Genomic DNA, 17605 nt, shown 5'->3' with positions numbered 1-17605 from the left:
TCTTCTCCTGAATCCATGAACTGTATCCTGGAACTGTCCTTTAAAGCCCGCTATGTCTATGGACATTGGAGGAGTGTTCCTTTGTTGTGAAGGAAGTATCTGCTCCTTTTGTCAAGAACTTTTTTCTCTCGTAGAATCAAGTGTTCTGAGACTGGCAAGAAGAAACGTTGGAGCACATCAAATATAAACAGAGTGAGAAACACGTCCGGTTTCATGTTGTCAGACACTACTGTGAGAAAACAAGATGCACATTTGGAGGTCTCAATAAAGAAGCAAACTTCCAGAAATGCATTACCACAACAACTAGTGGTTACAATGACAGTCGCCAAAGTCCTAATCTGAGCTCGAGCTCAAATGTTCTTGGCATGAACAGTAAAAATAGAAAAAAAATCAAAAACAATTCAAAAATTTCTGATTTTTCTTTTGGCAAACAATAAGAATTTTTTTCATGTGCTCAAATTTTCTCATCATGGAAACACATTTGTGGAAGTCATGGCAAAAAGGATAAAATCAGCTCCCCAAAATGCTTCTGAAAGTAGCATCTTCGAATCATCATTTTTTTGCCACGACTTCCACAAATGTAATTCCATGATGAAACTTTGCAAGCACTAATTTTTTTAATGTTTTCCAAAAAGAAAATCAGAATTTTTTTCTTCATCTCTACTCCTAATGGAGCAGTTGATAGTCTCGCTTTCAGGTTTTTTTGTCCCACCTTCTATGGTTTTTTTGATACCTCCTCCCACCTTCGCTGATTTTTTTTCGTAGGTTATTTTTCGTCCCCTCCCCCCACTTTATCGGTTTATTTTCGCGTCACCCTCTCACACAACGAAAAAAATCTGAACAGATCAGAACTTTCCATACTGGCGCAAGCTATTTAGTAATATAGAATCAATCACGAACAATCTCTAAAGATCAAATCTAAATTAATTAACCTTACCTTAAATCACTCAATCACATTAATTAAAAAATAAATATTTGATTTTTAGAAAAATCGCTCAATCACATTAACCTTACCTTAACTCATGGATGGTAATCAATCTCCAAACAAAGGAAACAATACATCGATGGAGCAGTAAATAAACTCCCTTTCTTATGACATGTATATGATCTTTCCTTCCCTCTCCGTTGTCGAGCGTTCTTGATTCTCGAGGCCGATGTTTGGGCCGCGTCACTGCCTCGCGACGGTGCCGGAGGACGAGGACGGCAAGGCCGGGTGCCGCGGCACCGCGTTGGCCGCGGCTGGTGAAGGGGGCGAAGAAGGGCGGCTTCCCTGGCCGTGGCCGTGGCCCTGGGAGTTGGTGCGGTGGAAGCGGCACTTGAAGGACCCGGCGTGGGTGGCCGTCACACAGACGCACTTGGAAGCGGGCCTGTGGCCCGCGCCGAACAGCGCCGACGCCGACCCGGGCCACCTCCTCCGCGTATTCTTGGAGCTGTGGCTGGCCGATTTACATGAAATTAATTCCCTCAGTTGTAGTGGCAAATATAATACACATAATCCATATTGTTATGCACTAGCGTGTGCGTGTGTGAAATAGATGAATTATGGTCCCGTACCCAATAAGATAGATGTGTGTGTGTGTGTTAGAGAGAGAGAGGAAGAGGGGGAGAGAGAGTTAGGAAGAGGGAGGGAGAGAGTGTGTGTGTGAGGATTTGATGATAAAAAAGATCGCCAATATCACTTGATATATATGAGAATATTAATATTGAATTTTTAAAATTAATGTGGCCCTGTTACAACGCACGGGCGTTCTTCTACTTTTTTCAATCTCACAGTTCATCCGGGCTCATTTCAGCCCGTGCTATGAAACCCTTTGTCCAGCCAGTCAGTGCTATATCTCGCTTACTATGAGACGCACCGTCAGCTCACCTACAGTACCGCATGAAATGAGCCAGCCCAACAACGTTTTCCAGTGGTTTTATGAATCTTCTACGGACCTGAATGGACCAGTTTGGAACCTTCATAGGAGCAGTTTTAGAAACCTTCCTCCCACTTTTAGGAAATTCCAGGTGTTATTTTTATTTTTTATATCTATTTTTTCTTTATATTTTCCTTTGCTTTGCTTTATTTCATATTTTAATCCTTCTTTTGTAAAAAGAAGGATCGAACACTTTTTTACATGTCATCAACACACCTTCAAATTGTGACAATAATTATTTACCTTTTCATAAAAAAATAAAAATGAGTGGACATTTTTGAAATGTTGTGAACATTTTAAAAAGTTATATGATAATTGTTCACGTTCTCATGAACATTTTTAAAACGTCAGATGTTTATGTGAGTGTTGTGAACATTTTTTATGTGCCACGAGCATTAAAAAAACATTCCATGAACAATCCTTTACAACGAGGTGTGAAGAAACATGTTGGTTTGGCCAAAACATTGAGGCCCTTGTCTTATGCCTACAAAGTTCGCAGATCCGATCTTCGATGCATACAACAACTCATTCTTCATCATCGAGTATCCAGACATCGTGCTTACTTTAAAAAACAACGAGATGTTCAAAACAAAAATTATATGGCATTTGATCGAACACCTGTAAGGTGTGGTGTCCACCATGGACGGCGTTGGTAGGGGGAAGAGGGTACCTGGCTACAGCCGGATCCTGGGTGGACGGTGGCATAGTCCAAGGCGAGCATGCGAGTGGGTGAGGGATGCAAACGTCCGAGGATGCCTAGGCGGCGCCCGGAGAGGTGCAGCGGCGGGTGAGAAGGATGGTGCAGATGCAAAGTAAAGGAGAAGTAGGGCGGAGTGGAAGGAAAGTGGACCAGAAGAAGATTTGAGTGGGTCAGGGATGTCGGAGTCCTATGTCATGGCGGTTCGGACACACAGAGCCACCTCAGTTTGCATCTGGTTTGCGGCTATTCGGACAACTGGACTGGTCCGCAGATCAAGGGGTACCACGTTGAATGAGAAGTTGCGTCTGAACACTTTGTTCGGACGGTTGCTGGTCTTTTGAGGGTCCGTGTCGAAGATGCCTTTAATTTTTTTTGGACTTTACATTCTTTTCAAGTAGGTAGAGATAAATGTAGATATATAAATATAGATATATTCTTCTCGGGATTTCTTGGCAGGGAGGACAACGCCGGATGGTTTCAACGATACAATTATAGTCATGATCCCCAAGGTGGCCTCACCTGAGACGCTTTCCCAGTTCAGACCAATTAGTCTGTGCAATGTATTGTATAAAATCGCGTCAAAAACCTTGGCTAATAGGCTCAAGGTGGTGTTGCCGGTGTTGATTGCGGAGGAGCAAAGTGCGTATCACGGATAATGTTTTGGTGGCATACGAGTGCATTCATGCTATCAGGAAGAGGAAGAGGAGGAAGCCACTGTGTGCAATTAAACTTGACATGATGAAGGCTTATGACAGAGTGGAGTGGATCTTTCTGGATCAAGTTAATGACAAAATATGGTTTCTCTGCTCACTGGAGAGAGATGATCATGAGGTGTGTAATGACTGCGAGTTTCTCAGTGAAACTAAATGGTGCCTTATCCCGCAGATTCTTGCCTTCTAGGGGCCTTCGGCAAGGTGACCCGTTATCGCCTTATCTTTTTCTCTTCTGTGTTGAGGGCTTTTCAGCTTTGCTTAAACATGCCCGGGAGGAGAAGAGGATTAAGGGTGTATCGTTTGGGAGCACTGGCCCCACGGTCACTCATCTACTATTTGCTGACGACAGTATCGTTTTCGTGGAGGGATCCCAAGACAATTTCCTTTGTCTTCGCGCTATTTTGCAGGATTATGAAGTGGTGTCCGGTCAAAGAGTCAATTTGGAGAAATCTGCTATATTTTTTGGGAGAGATAGTGGCAATGAAGATAAAGAGCTACTTAAACAAACAATTAGCATAGCTTCTGAGGCTCTTGGGGAGAGATATTTGGGCCTACCAACGGTGGTGGGAAAATTCAAGGAAGGAACGTTTAAATACGTCAAGGAGAGTGCAAAGGGAAAAGTGTCAGGATGGAAGGGCCAGGGGCTGTCTAAGAAGGCCAGGGAAGTGTTGATCAAATCGGGACTTCAATCTACTCCTACTTTCACTATGAGCTGTTTTCAACTCGCAAAGAAAATGTGCGGGAACCTGTCATCTATTTCGTCTAACTTCTGGTGGGGTGAGGCTAATGGTGAGAAAAGAGTACATTGGATTGCATGGGATAAAATGTGCACTAGGAAGCAGGAAGGTGGTCTTGGTTTTAGGGATCCAGAAGCCTTCAATCAAGCACTACTAGCCAAGCAAGCATGGAGGATGCTGCAGATGCCAGAGTCATTGTGTGCAAGAGTTCTTAGAGCGAGATACTTCTCAGATAGCTCCATTCTCAGTGCCACTTGTCCGGCGGCGGGGGGTCGTTCACGTTTAGGAGCATTCTTCATGGCCGAGATCTACTCTTGGAAGGACTGATTTGGAGAATTGGAGATGGCTCACAAGTGCGTATACATCATGATAATTGGATACCAAGAAAGGGCAGCCTGAAGCCACTGGGCCAGGTGTTTGTCCCGGGCATTACGAGAGTTGGGGACCTGCTGAATAACACAAGCACCGGATGGGACTAGGCTAAGGTTCAGAACATGTTCCCGCCGGCGGAGGCCCGTGAGATCTTGCAAATTTCAGTGGGGGGGGCCGACTGTTGAGGACTATCTCGCATGGAACTATACGAGGGATGGTGTTTTCACTGTTAGATCGGCATACCACCTATGCATGGGTCTAAAACGAGCTAGGACTGGCGGCCCGGGGACGTCCTCCTCGGTGGAAGAGCATAGAGCATGGATGAATCTGTGGGATACGGTTGCCCCGGGCAGAGTCAAAATACATACATGGCGGCTTATTCGAAACGGGCTGGCGGTGGGTTTTGAGCTTCATAGGCGCAAGATTAAGCCTGGGGTGTTCTGTGTGGTGTGTGGAAGAGAGGAGACGAACATACACAGGTTTTGGAGATGCCCACATTCTGCAAAGTTTTGGAAGGTGTTGTACTCGGAATTGGGAGCACCGGCGGCGATCCCGCCGGAGTCAGTAAGCTCCCAGAGTGCACTAGCTCAATGGCTTCTATCATGGTTTGCTGAAGCGTCGGACGATGCTCGAGCTATAATGGTGCGGGTTTATATGTGTTGTGGATGGCACGAAATAATGCGAGAGATGGGAAGAGGATAGAGGAAGCGGCGGACACGGCAGCCATGGTTAGGAGACTTATGGAAGAGTGGCAGAATGTTAACGGTAGAGCGAGCAAAGTTCCGTCACTAATCCCGGTCCAAAAGTGGAGTGTTCCAGAAGAAGGGTGGATCAAGGCGAATATTGACGGGGCATCTACTAAAGGAGGGGAGAAGGGGGGCGGTGGTGTGGTTTTCAGGAATGAAGAAGGAGCTTCCGTCGCAACAGCCTGCCACTACTACCCTATGGGCAGGGACCCAGCAATGGTAGAGCTCCAAGCTTGTAAGAGGGCAGTGCAACTCACGGGGGATCTAAACTTCGCGAAATTACACCTTGAGATGGACTGCCTGGGGGTGGTACGCAAGCTGCAGAGTGAGGAAAATGATTTATCGGCGTTGGGACCTTTGATTAAGGAGGTGAAAAACATGCTGGCCACAAGGGACTGGAAGGTGACTTGGGTCCGGAGGACAGCGAATGGAGCTGCGCATGGGTTAGCAAAAGAGGGGGTGGTTAATAATCTTTGCAAAGTTTGGGTCAATGGACCCCGGATTGTATTTTGCACATTATTGCGGCAGAAATTCCTGCTTTTTATGAATAAATAAAGACGTGGTAGACCTAAAAAAACCGAGAAAAAAAAATAGAAATGGCGCGGGCTAGTTAACGCGGTGCTTTCCTTCCCTCTGCTCACGCACCGCTTTTCTCCTCCCCTTTCGCCACTTCCACCACCGGGATATTCTTTCCTGCTCGAAGACCAACGACCGGGGATATTTTCATCTCGCGCGCCGAATCCTCTCCGAATCCTGAGGGCTCCAGCCTCCAGGGACCTCCACCGCGATTCGAGATTCCGTGCCGGCCAGCAGGACCGCCCGCTGCAGGCCTCCGGCTCCCAGGGAGGTAAATCATCCGCCATAGGTGCTGCCGTCGGCGCGCGCGTTTTTCCGCCGATTATCTTTGGAGGGTTTGGTCTTGCTGCGTCCGAATGCGTGATCCCTCCCTCCCTCCCTGCCGCGCTGGGTTGCTCCGCTCGTCTCGGTGGTTTGGGAGGTTTTGGCCGGCCGCCGAGCTGCGCTTGCACGACTCTTGTTCGCAAGTTGCAGTCTTTTTCTCAGAGTTTCTCGATTCCTTTCTGGAATTCACGCGATTCTTGTGGTTTTCCTTGGCAGGGACGATGGCCGTGTACTTGAACGACGATTTGGAAGACCTGCAAGACGACCACTTCGACTCCGACGGGTTTGGCTTCTCCGGCGGCCGCGACGGCCATCCCTCAAGCCCGGTATGGTTAACCAAGTCTCACTACATGTAATAATTTAGTAGTTCGTGTGTTGGTTCAATCCTTCAATACGGAAGCAGGTGGTTAATGGAGTGTTCTTACGTGCAGACCACACATTAATTCTGCTAAAGCTAAATAAAGCATGTTGGCAATTCAGCCACGGAATATGTAGGATAACATTTGCAAATCTTGCCGATGGCCCCACCTAGTGGAAATGGTTGGCACTAAAAGGAAATTTTAGTGCTAGATTAGCTTTCGGAGTGCCTGCCGAAATACAACAACATCACTATTGAGGTGGACATATGTGATGGCAACGAGCCAACAACTGGGACACCTACTAAATCATGATGTAGGAATGTGCACATGGACATTTATGATTTTTAGTAATATTGTGCTAGTTTTCAATGGTGCAGTATAACATACAGATACTTGAGCCTTTCTAGATATGTTACTTTTTCTTTTTATTAGATTAGTCTGAATTATTTGGTTTGTCTGAACAATTGCATTCTTTCATTTGTTTAAAGGCCATTAAGACCTCAATTTTGTTCTTGTTGTAGAATAAGCATAAGAATGATACATCAGCCGTGCAGTACAGAAATGGAAAAGACATGCAAGGGATACCATGGGAGAGGTTAAAATACAGTAGAGATCAGTATCGCAAGATGAGGCTGGAGCATTACAAGAATTATGAGAACCTCGCGAGGTCACACCAGGGGTTTGATATGGTGAGATTTGGTGTTGTACAATTCAACACGAGTGGGATTGGTGCAAAGCTGTTTTTCTGCTTATCGCCCTTTTGACTCTTCATGCCAATTGTGATGATAGTTGTCATCTTCTTTCCTTGCTTATAAAGGTTGGGGTTGGTTGTGAGTTCACCTCTCCTTTTTCCACTATTACTCATGTGTGGGAACAATAACCTTAATTCGTTGCACATGGCAATGGCGGTGTTTACACGCCTTCCTGCTCCTGAAGGCATTGCTTGGAGTTGCTCGGATTTGATCTTCGGGGTAAAAATCTATGATCCGATCTTCAGTGGTTGAATCCAGCAGTGGCGGCGCGGTATGTCGTTCCCTTCCTAGGGGCGTTATTGTTGAAGTGGACCCGGGTATGGGCAGCCCGGTTGACAACTGACCTGAAAAACCAAGGCCCGCCTGGGTCAGGCTTGTCAATCGGGCCTGACTCGGGCCTCCTTTTGCAGTCCGGACGGTAGTTTGGGATGGGCTCAGGCTTCTATTTTTCTAGATTTCGGGCCGGGCTTGCATGTGCAAGTATTGAAAAGTGAATTTCAGGCTGGGCTTTCGGGCTTTGGATTTGACTTTGGGCTGGGCTTGGGCTTGAGAAAAGAGGATAGTGCGGGCTGTTATTTTGAAGGCCGGGCTCTTACAAGCCCGGCCTGACACATGCTCAGGTTCATGTTGAAAAACCTCTCTCGCAGTTCTTGCTTTGCCAAGGGCGGTAGTTGGTGTTACCTGTTGCTGCGTACTGCTGTTTGAGTTTTTTTTTTGTAATAGGTTGCTGTGTGCATCCTCGATGTCTTGACTAGCTCTTGATATTATGTTGGTTGCAGAGGCCGGTATAATTGGTATTGTCTTGATATTAAAATATGTCCTTTATAAAAAAAAAGATTCTTCAACGCCTGCCCCATGCAAATCTGTCCTCGTATTTTTTGCTCTCTTTTAAACCCTGAGCCGCGCGATAGTCACACATCACCAATATTTTTTTGAAAATCTCCTAAGCTGATGGTCCAACTTCTCATCAATTTTTTTTGCTTCGTGGCAATGCACCGGCATTGTGCTAATGTTCCAATAAATGCGAGATAGCTCACTCTGTGTTAATCATATTCGTAAAATACTCTTGATTGTTTGGTTAGGTGTTACTAACTAGTACTAAGTATTAGCACCAAACGTGTTCCACTTCCATAAACACATGCTTTTTATGCAACCTTTTCACCTAAACTCTTTTATCACACCTTGCTAGTTGTCTCTTGACAAAAAATGGTCAGGTTTGTTTTGGTATCTAAGGTTCAACTATGGAGGTGATACTCCAAGCAAACAATACATCTTCCCATAATGCCATAAAGAATATTTGTTTGTTTGTTATATAGTTTAAATTCTTATGATAGCCTTTAGCTGTTTGACTTATCTCCTCCCCTCCTTCTCTAGGAGTGCAAACAAGTGGAGACAAATGACAGGTTCTATGATTTCTGCTTCAACACACGACTTGTCAAGCCAACGATAGTGCATTTTCAGGTACATTTCTCTTCCACTTTTCTAAGATATTGATTTTTGCATTGATATAAGAACCTTAACATCAAAGGTGTTAAACAACATGTTCAATTATTTAAAGAATTCCACAGAGTTTGTGATTGTTGCTCACTATAGTTAGCTCAATTTTCAATATTTTTTAAGGAAAAATATATGCACTCAAACTACGTGGAATGTTTTACTTTTCGGAAAAAAAATAGCACAAGCTGTTAATATGGCCGCCCACAGTTACTACATCATAATGCATTGCATTTTACTCCTCATATGCAGTAGAAGAACTTTCAGTATTCACCTCATTGTTTACCTTTACTAGTGCAAATATTTAACTGTTCCCTCTCTGTCCTTTCTTCGCTTATGTCTTCGGCTCCAAAAGGAAAAACAAGTATGAGGAAAACTTATACCAAAAGCATATAAATAATAACTGGTGAATGCATGACATATTCAAGTTATATTAGCGTTGTGCATTTTATGTTCTTACTCTGTTTTGTAGATGTTGTGAGATTCTTGAAGCTTTGACCGGTTTTGATTTCGTTAGGTGAAGCTTCTAATCTTCATTCGTGTTTATTCCTTTGGTATAGACTGCAACTATAGCGTAACAGTGAGTGCAGGTCATGTTATAAGTTGTGTCTGATCTGGTAACTGAAGCTGTAGTTTCATTTCTGCAATTAGCGGTCTTGTATATTAGGATAGAACTGCAATACAATGGATTCAACAGGGTTCTTAAGCAGGTGGTTGAGCATCCTCAGTGGCTGGCACTGTCATATGGCATCTTTGGAATATGATATGATAGGTTATTATAGCGAGGTTCGGTTAGATTATTCATATTCCTATTTCTTTTTCGCAGGTTGAACCTTAGAGAGATGCTAACAAAATTTTATGCAGGACTTCTTATGGTATTAACTTTGACCTACTAAAAGTCCTTGAATGCTACATCTTTTGCATTATTGGCCGAGTGAATTGTGTGTGCATGTCTTGCATTCTCGGAATACATTCGTCTGTTGATTATTGTACTATTTGACATTTTGATGTCATTTTATTTCCATGAACTCATTATCATGGTTATGGGTTCCGGTTCCTGAAAGAGGTTATCTGCTTATCCTCTTTTAAATTTCTATAAATAGTGTGTGGCTGCACCCGCACCGATGTGCAAAAAGTCTGCATTAGCCCTTGAACTTCTGTAAGGAGTTGAAAATATGGTCACTAACTCACCATAAACTGTTGCATTGGATTGTCTTCAGTTAGTTTCAGGTAAGATAACCAAATGCGTGTTCAGCTGTATGTTACTAACGATGGTTGGTGTTTTAGACATAGGTATTCCTTTAGCTACATCTTGAAATACTCCTAGGTCCTAACCATATTGGTGAAGAGTTACAGTCTGTAGTGGAGTTGGTCAAATGGGAGTGATGCCTAGAAATGTGCATGATTGTGTAGGAAGTTATTGGTCCTTCGGTTTGTGCAGTTTCAGACACAACTCACATTGCCAATCGGTATTCCAGCAAATTCTTATGGATACGGTAATGTGCTCTCATCTGCCGTTTTGCTAGGCCTTTTTTGTTCCCTTTCTTAATGCAGTCGTTTGTAAGATAATTTCAGTAATGTTGTAAGACCATAGAGAACATATGTTTCATTATCACTAAGCATGTCGTCAAGATCAAATTGTCAGTGTTTGGTTGCTACAATCAACTACGTTTTTTTTCCTTTTGGATAAACGGCACCTGCAAAGCATTGTTCACATTTTCTACTCCGAAGGCACTGACCATTCCTATTCTTGGTATCTTCAGCTAAGGAATCTTGTGTGGGCCACATCCAAGCATGATGTTTACATGGCACAGAACAATTCAGTGATGCACTGGTCTTCTCTTCTTCAAAGAGGGACAGAAGTGCTCCGCGTTGCAGGCCAAGTTGTTCCAAAGCAGGTTTGCATCTCTTCAAGGTGTGCCTTCTTTCTGTTATTTTTGTAGTATATCTAACTTGCGATCTATACTCTCTGCTTCACAGAAGGGGCATGGAGCTCAGACACTGTCCAGGGTGCAGATCAGCACAATGGCCCTAAAAGACAATTTCATGGTAGCAGGCGGTTTCCGCGGCGAACTGATTTTCAAGGTATAGTCTCAAGACGTGCTGAATTTTCAGCCATTTTATGTATCTTAGCTCATGAAATTGTTTCTCGACAGTATGTTGACAAGCCCGGGGTGGTATTCTGTACGAATGTCGCTGATAATAAAAATTCTGTCACGAATGCTGTAGATGTGTACGAGTCTCCCAGGTAAGAACTGTACAGTTTCGTCAATATTCTGATTCTGAATTTGTGGGCAATACGTGATCAACTATCGGATTTCCTGTTGTCAAAATGCAGCGGCGCTACTCGAGCGACGGCGGCCAACAATGACTGCACCGTCAAATTTCTTGATGCTGAGAGGTGCAGCCTGCTTAGTCGTTTTAATTTCCCGTGGTCGGTCAATGTGAGTTACTCTGAGCTCCTCCTCAGTAATCTTGAACTCTATTCTTGCTCCGGGAAGGTGAATCGTAAGTTGTCATGTCCTTCACAGAACACATCGGTGAGTCCTGATGGCAAGCTTCTTGCGGTTCTCGGCGACAGCTCCGACTGCGTGATCGCCGACGCTCAATCGGGCGAAGTACGCAACCGATCATCAGATCATATAGCCTCGAGTCCCCCTTCATTCCACCAGCAGAAAAACTGAGCATTGTTCTTGCTTACATTTGCAGGAGATAGCGACTCTCAAGGGGCACCTGGACTACTCGTTCTCATCGGCCTGGCACCCCGGCGGGAACGTCCTGGCGACGGGGAACCAGGACAAGACGTGCCGGCTGTGGGACACGCGCAACCTGTCGGCGCCGTTCGCGGTGCTGGGAGGGAGGATCGGCGCGGTCCGGGGCCTCCGGTTCTCGTCGGACGGGCGGTTCCTGGCGGCGGCGGAGGCGGCGGACTTCGTCCACGTGTACGACGCGCGGGCCGGCTACGGCGCCGCGCAGGAGATCGGCCTGTTCGGGGAGATCGCCGGCGTGGCGTTCAGCCCGGACGCGGGCGCGCTGTTCGTCGGGGTGGCCGACCGGGCCTACGGCAGCTTGCTCGAGTTCGGCAGGCGGGGCCGGCACGCTTACCTGGACTCGTACCTGTGACTGAGTGGAACAGTCATGTTGACCGTGTCGCTGCCGCGCGTCGAGCTAGATGCCTAGATGTGTGTATAGTGCTCCATATGGCAAGTGGTGGTTTCAGTTCTGTATATGCGGAGTGGTACTAGTTAAAAGATGCTACGGTGCAACTGGATTACAGATGGTACATGATTTGGACTGACCCTGATCCGAAAGTCAGCAGGTACTACAGAATATGGTTCGCGTGTGAAGCCGCGTGAGAAGAGTTTAGTCTTTTCGACCTCTTCCAATGGACGGGTGATTAGATGAGGTGCTAAGAGCAACTCCAACGGACCGACCCAGACGGACGGCATATTTGTTTGTTTTTGTCCGTTTGGGTCGGCCGCCTGCCCGGCGTTTGTCCAGTTTTGTATTTGGGTCGGCAGTGCGCCCAACGCACCGACCCATTTCATGTCCGTATCAAATTTTTTAAAAAAGGTCCGCGACCGATCATGTCAGTGGCCATGTCTCACTATGTTGGCATTATGCCAGCATCGGCATACAATGCCGGCTTTAGAAAATATCGTCATAGTTCATGCTGTCGCACTCGTCAGCCGACCGACACACATGCCAGCACACAAAAAAGGGTGGGACTTGCGTTCGACCACGCCATCGCGGGCCCCGTGGTCATGCCAGCACACTTGTCGGCATAAAAAAGACGGCGCTCGCCGCCATAGATTACTCGTCGTCGAACTTGAGCATGTCAGCCCGCATCTTCTCGAACCATGGCCTATTCCTTGGCGACACGGTGTTGAGATCCACCTTCATGATCTCCACCCCGGTCATCATGCTCGCGAGAGCCACTTCTTTGGCCTTCGTCTTGGCGTTGGCAGCCTCGATCTCTACCATCTTGCCTTGCTTCTCCGCCTCGAGCTCGAACATCTTGGCTTGCTTCTCCGCGTCCATCTCAAGCCTCCTTCTTTGGATCTCCATGAAAGCGTCCATTTACTCCGCCTTGAAACGTCGACACTCCTCCTCCCTTGAGTCCTTCTTGTTCATCATGCCCTCCACGCTTGCGATCAAGGCGTTGGATGCCGCATCCCGCTTGTCCTCCTTCTTGGAGTTGGTCTTCCCCCGCGGCCGTGCCGGCTCGCACTCCCCAACCTCCTCCACGGCTTTCTTCCCCCCACGCGACTTGAGGGCGGCATATTGCGCCTTGAACTTCTCCTCGTCCTTGATGACCCGAAAGCAATGGGAGAGGTTGAAGCACTTGCCGTTGTGTTGAACCTTGAATGCCTCCAAAGCTTGAAATGCCTACAAAATGTTTTCATGCAAGCATATGGGCAAATGATATGCAAATTAACACGCAAGCATGAACTTGATGACACAAAAGAGGGCGGCTTGCTAGCATACCATGTCTTGCATGCCGGCCGCTCACGGGGCGGGCCTTGATGCTCTCAAGAGTGGCGCAAAACTTTTTGCACTCTTATTGGATCACCCTCCATCGTGGGCGTTGGTGACCTCTTGCTGCGCGGCGGCGGAGATGGCGGCCTGCGCGGCGGCCTCATCCCTCGCGTTCGCGGCGTGCCTCCGGTCCTTCCTCTTGGCTGACTCCCTTGCCCGCTGTGCGGGCTTCAGCGGCTTCTTTGGCTTGGCCGCGGCAGCGGTCTTGCGCGGGGCACAAGGCTTGCCTTTCCCGGCGGGGGCGGTGGCGCCGGATGAGGCGAGGGAGGCGAGGCCGGTGGCGGCGTCGAGGTCGATGGCGTCCTCCATGGCGGGGTGTGGGGTGGGAGCACGCGGGCGAGAGGGTTTCGGGGGGGGGGATGGGGAAAATGGTGGTGGCTGCCACCGACCGGCGCGCCCGGGGAGAGGAGTTGGCGCGCGTGCGTCCATCTCATGTCTGCGCCGACGCAAATCCGGCTCAAAAATGGGCCAGGAGTGGGTCGGCAAGCGGACGCCAAGCGGATGCGCGTCCATTTGGGTCGGCGCGTTGGGCCGACTTTTGTGTCTGCGCCGACCCAAACGGACGCCAGCGGATGAAATGGGTCGCCCAAGTTGCTCTAAGGGCATTAAATACTTTAGCAATGGTAGTCGCCAATGCATAGGTGCTTAACTTGTTTGCTAAGCTCCCTTCATTTAATGACTTAGCTAGTACTAAACTCTTTCATGCATTGATGAACTTGCTCCATTTTAATATTTTGTCTAGGTTCACGCGCTTGGCATTGGTTCTTCCTAGGTCATCAAATCAATCTCTCTCCTCTTAATTGTCTTGCCACATCAATTTTTTCGCCTACATGACATGCTTAGCACCTGTACAAGGTGGAGCATTGGGAGGGGCCTTCTTTAGGGGTGTCTAGTCTTTTGATGACTGTGGTGCTTTGGGAATAGATACCTTCCAACTTAGGGTGCGGTTGGTAGGCTGCACACGAGCAATGCTATATCTACGTGATTTATTTACGTAATGTTACTGATTTGGAGGACTATCATTAGTCATCAGGGGCGCATGGGCCCACCCTAAAAATCCCCGCGGGGGGTGGGGGTGGAGGGGATGGGGAGTTTTGATTAGTGGAGAAGGAAGGTGTGCAAAGTTACGTAGAACTCATACGTAAGTGTAGCATTTTTGGCTGCATACAACCCAACCAGACCCGGGCGAGTTGAAAAATGTCTGTTTAGTTGCATGCAAGGAGGCTTGGTTCACATCGGCACGATACGAAGCACCCCAGAGTCTGGCTCGCTGGGAACGCTTGAATCGGCCGTTTCCAGCGAGTCAGGCTGACTCGAGCGCAAAAATTGGTCCCGGCGTAGGGCGCAAGTGCAGGGGGGACTCGGCCGGAGATGGCGGGAGAAGGAAATCAATAGAGACAAGATGGAGCGAAATATATTCTCATCCCCTCCCCCATTTACTCGCTCATCCCTTGCTCTAGGACAAGCCGTTCCTCTCTTCTTCGCACTGGTGGTGGCGACGACTCAGATCTGTGGAAGCGGCGGCGACAGTAGCACTCTCCGGCAGCACTAGCGGAAGCGGAAGCGGCCTCTCCCCTTATTCTTCGACATCATCTGGCCATCCTCGTCTCAGCCATCCCCTCCTCCCCCTGACCGCAAAGTTGGTAAGCAGCATAAGACCCCCCCTCCTTTGTTAGGTTGTTTGTTAGGATCGTTTAGGGTCAATTGCGCCATTACTGACCGCACCATGGATGTCGCTTAGGTTCTGGATGAACGGATGAAGATTGTAGTTCATGCAACAACGCTCATAATTGTGGTTCATGCATGGATCCTGTTGGTCGATAAGAGAAGTGTTCGTCGGAATGACAAGCCCCTCATCTGGTATGGTCCGATGTTAATCCGGGATCGGAAGAAGATAAGAATCTAAACTACATCTACAACTTCAAAGATTATAAGCTTTGTGGATGCTTCGAATGAAAAGAGCACCTTGTGCAGATGTTCAGGAGCAGGGGGCTGCTACAAGATAACATCCACACCACTGTGGAAGAACAAGTTGCCATGTTCCTCCATGTTGTAGGTCATAACCAGATGTTCGGGGTTATGCACAACACGTCCAGGAGATCAATGGGGACCATTTTCAAGTACTTCAGGCAAGTGCTCTATGTTGTTGGGGAACTCAGAGGAGTTGATCGGGTCACCAACTGCCCGGACTCCTAGCAAGATCCGCACTAGCCCAAGATGGTATCCATACTTCAAGGTGAGCATTGATAGTATGCAGTTCATGCCTTGATATGATGTTATTGTTCTGCTATAGTCATAACACCATCTTATAATGCCATTTCAGGATTGCATTGGGGCAATAGATGGTACTCTTGTCACTGCCAGAGTACCAAGATCACAATCTGCAGCATACAGGGGGAGGAAGCACTACACAGGTCAGAATGTGCTTGCTGCTGTTGACTTCAATCTAAAGTTCACATATGTGCTGGCTGGATGGGAAGGATCAACACATGATGCTAACATTCTAAGTGACAACATGAGTAGACCTGATGGCATCAACATCCCCGATGACAAGTTCTACCTACAAGATGCTGGCTATGCATGCCGGGCAGGTGTTCTTCCATCCTTCAGGAAAACTAAGTACCATCTGAACGAGTTATCTGGTAGGAACTATCCTAGGACTTCTCAGGAACTGTTCAATCTCAGACACTCCAGCCTTAGAGTTACGGTTGAGAAGGCATTTGAACCTTGAAGAATAAGTTTAAGACCCTGGATCAGAAGCCATTCCACCCTTACCCTGCCCAAGTTAAGATTATTCTTGCATGTTGCATCATTCATAACTGGATCCTACAATGGGGTTATGATGAACTTGTGCCAGACGAGGAGTATGTGACGACTGATGAGGTGGTCAGCTCCGGCCATGGTGTGGAGACATTTGACAATGAAGTGTGGAAAAACAAAAGGTTGGAGTGGGCTCAAACAATGTGGGATAACAGAGGTCAGTTAAGGATCTAAGGGCATCTCCATCCGCGCCCCCAACAGGCCCCCCAGGCCACTTTTTCGGCACCAGCGACGAAAAAACGGCCCAGTCGCGCCCTCAGGACGCCCAAAATCGCCGGTTCGGACCTTTTTTCCGCCCGGCGGTCACAGGCCAAACCCGGCGCGCTGGGGGCTCCGGCGCTAGGGAAAAGCACGCCTGGCCCACACCGACAGGGGAAAAGTCAAGGTTTTCTTCCCCCGACTCGCCTCGCACCCCCCGCGCCCTCGGCCACCACTAGCTATATCCCGGCGACGGCCGCCTCCCTACTCCGCTAGATAGCCATTCCTCGCCGGAAAATAGCAGCGCTTCGCTGCGGCAGCCCCTCCCACAGCAGCTGGGCGTTTCTGGCCGCCGTTTCCGGCCTGGAGGCGCGGTTTAACGGCGGGTACACGCCCACCGAGCGCAAGGTGTTCGGCGTTTTGCCTGTCTCGGCGATGGACTCGGATGAGGAGGAAGAGCTCGCCGCGCTGCTGGAGAAGGAAGCCACGACCGACGTCTAGGAAGAAGAGCATCTCATGGTGCTCGCCGCCCTCGCCCAGCTGCTGGCGAGCAATGAAAAGCCGCGGCGAGGTGGCTCGGTGCCGGGGCGGGTGAAAGCAAAGAACCGGCATCGTCTCCAAGGCTACTGCATGCTCTACTCCGACTACTTCGCCGATGCTCCACTTCATGGCGAGAGAACATTTCGGCGCCGTTATTGGATGAGCCGAAAGCTCTTCCTCAGGATTGTGAATTCCATCCGGAAGTTCGACAACTACTTCAAGTGCAAGATGGATTGCACTGGCGCTCTTGGATTCACCTCCATCCAGAATGCACGACAGCGATGAGGATGATTGCATATGGAGCTCCCAGTGATTCACTCGACGACTATGGGTGCATGGCCGAGTCCACCAGCATAGAGTGTTTCTACAAGTTCTGTCGGGCAGTGGTGGCAGTGTTTGGGCCACAATACTTGAGAACACCCAATGCGGAAGACACTGCTCGGATCCTAGCCCAGAATGCAGCAAGAGGATTTCCTGGGATGCTTGAAAGCATCGACTGCATGCATTGGAAATGGAAGAATTGCCCATTTGGTTGGCAGGGGATGTACAAAGGCGCCAAAGGCGGTTGCAGTGTGGTGCTTGAGGCGGTAGCCACACAGGACCTTTGGATTTGGCACTCCTTCTTTGGTATGCCAGGAACTCACAATGACATCAACGTGCTGCAGTGCTCTCATGTTTTTGCCAAGCTCGTTGAGGGCCATTCTCCTCCGGTGAACTTCGAGATCAATGGGCACCAATACAACAAGGGGTACTATCTAGCTGACGGCATCTATCCGAGATGGTCGACATTTGTGAAGACGATCTCAAACCCTGTGGCAG

General features: G+C 48.0%; 2 protein-coding genes across 9 annotated transcripts; both read left to right on the top strand.

The window, feature by feature from the left end:
• Positions 1 to 5812: 5812 nt before the first annotated feature.
• On the top strand, positions 5813 to 12021 carry LOC125536167 (putative WD repeat-containing protein C2A9.03). 8 transcript variants are annotated; one of them, XM_048699327.2, is made up of 10 exons: positions 5813 to 6031; positions 6301 to 6410; positions 6965 to 7132; positions 8570 to 8656; positions 10453 to 10587; positions 10670 to 10774; positions 10846 to 10937; positions 11028 to 11133; positions 11221 to 11307; positions 11399 to 12021. In XM_048699327.2, exons 2-10 carry the CDS (start codon positions 6306 to 6308, stop codon positions 11810 to 11812), a joined length of 1299 nt encoding a protein of 432 aa, XP_048555284.1. In that variant the 5' UTR covers positions 5813 to 6031; positions 6301 to 6305; the 3' UTR covers positions 11813 to 12021. The 8 variants fall into 8 exon arrangements, with proteins under 8 accessions (XP_048555284.1, XP_048555282.1, XP_048555285.1 ...); XM_048699326.2 differs by lacking the exons at positions 5813 to 6031; positions 6301 to 6410; positions 6965 to 7132 and adding exons at positions 9162 to 9206; positions 9516 to 9564 and having other exon boundaries at positions 8626 to 8656; XM_048699325.2 differs by lacking the exons at positions 5813 to 6031; positions 6301 to 6410; positions 6965 to 7132 and adding an exon at positions 9516 to 9564 and having other exon boundaries at positions 8579 to 8656.
• A 3181-nt stretch (positions 12022 to 15202) lies between these two features.
• Positions 15203 to 15959, top strand: LOC147984215 (uncharacterized). The gene is made up of 2 exons (XM_087541010.1): positions 15203 to 15400; positions 15552 to 15959. The coding sequence occupies exons 1-2, from the start codon at positions 15203 to 15205 to the stop codon at positions 15957 to 15959; spliced, it is 606 nt and encodes a 201-aa protein (XP_087397136.1).
• Positions 15960 to 17605: the final 1646 nt, after the last annotated feature.

Source organism: Triticum urartu, chromosome 2A, assembly GCF_056163025.1.
Source record: "Triticum urartu cultivar PI428250 chromosome 2A, HENAU_Tu73, whole genome shotgun sequence".
Lineage (NCBI taxonomy): Eukaryota > Viridiplantae > Streptophyta > Magnoliopsida > Poales > Poaceae > Triticum > Triticum urartu.
The sequence above is the reverse complement of the archived record's forward strand: the minus strand, read 5'-3'. Positions and strand labels throughout refer to the sequence as shown.

What these genes read in the sequence shown, in the direction of transcription:
- LOC125536167 (XM_048699327.2), top strand. Translation starts at nt 6,306, where the DNA reads ATGGCCGTGTACTTGAACGACGATTTGGAAGACCTGCAAGACGACCAC. An exon ending in ACGGCCATCCCTCAAGCCCG is followed by an intron (nt 6,411 to 6,964) that starts GTATGGTTAACC and finishes TTCTTGTTGTAG; the next exon opens with AATAAGCATAAGAATGATAC. An exon ending in GCCAAGTTGTTCCAAAGCAG is followed by an intron (nt 10,588 to 10,669) that starts GTTTGCATCTCT and finishes TCTGCTTCACAG; the next exon opens with AAGGGGCATGGAGCTCAGAC.
- LOC147984215 (XM_087541010.1), top strand. Translation starts at nt 15,203, where the DNA reads ATGTTCAGGAGCAGGGGGCTGCTACAAGATAACATCCACACCACTGTG. An exon ending in AACTCAGAGGAGTTGATCGG is followed by an intron (nt 15,401 to 15,551) that starts GTCACCAACTGC and finishes ATGCCATTTCAG; the next exon opens with GATTGCATTGGGGCAATAGA.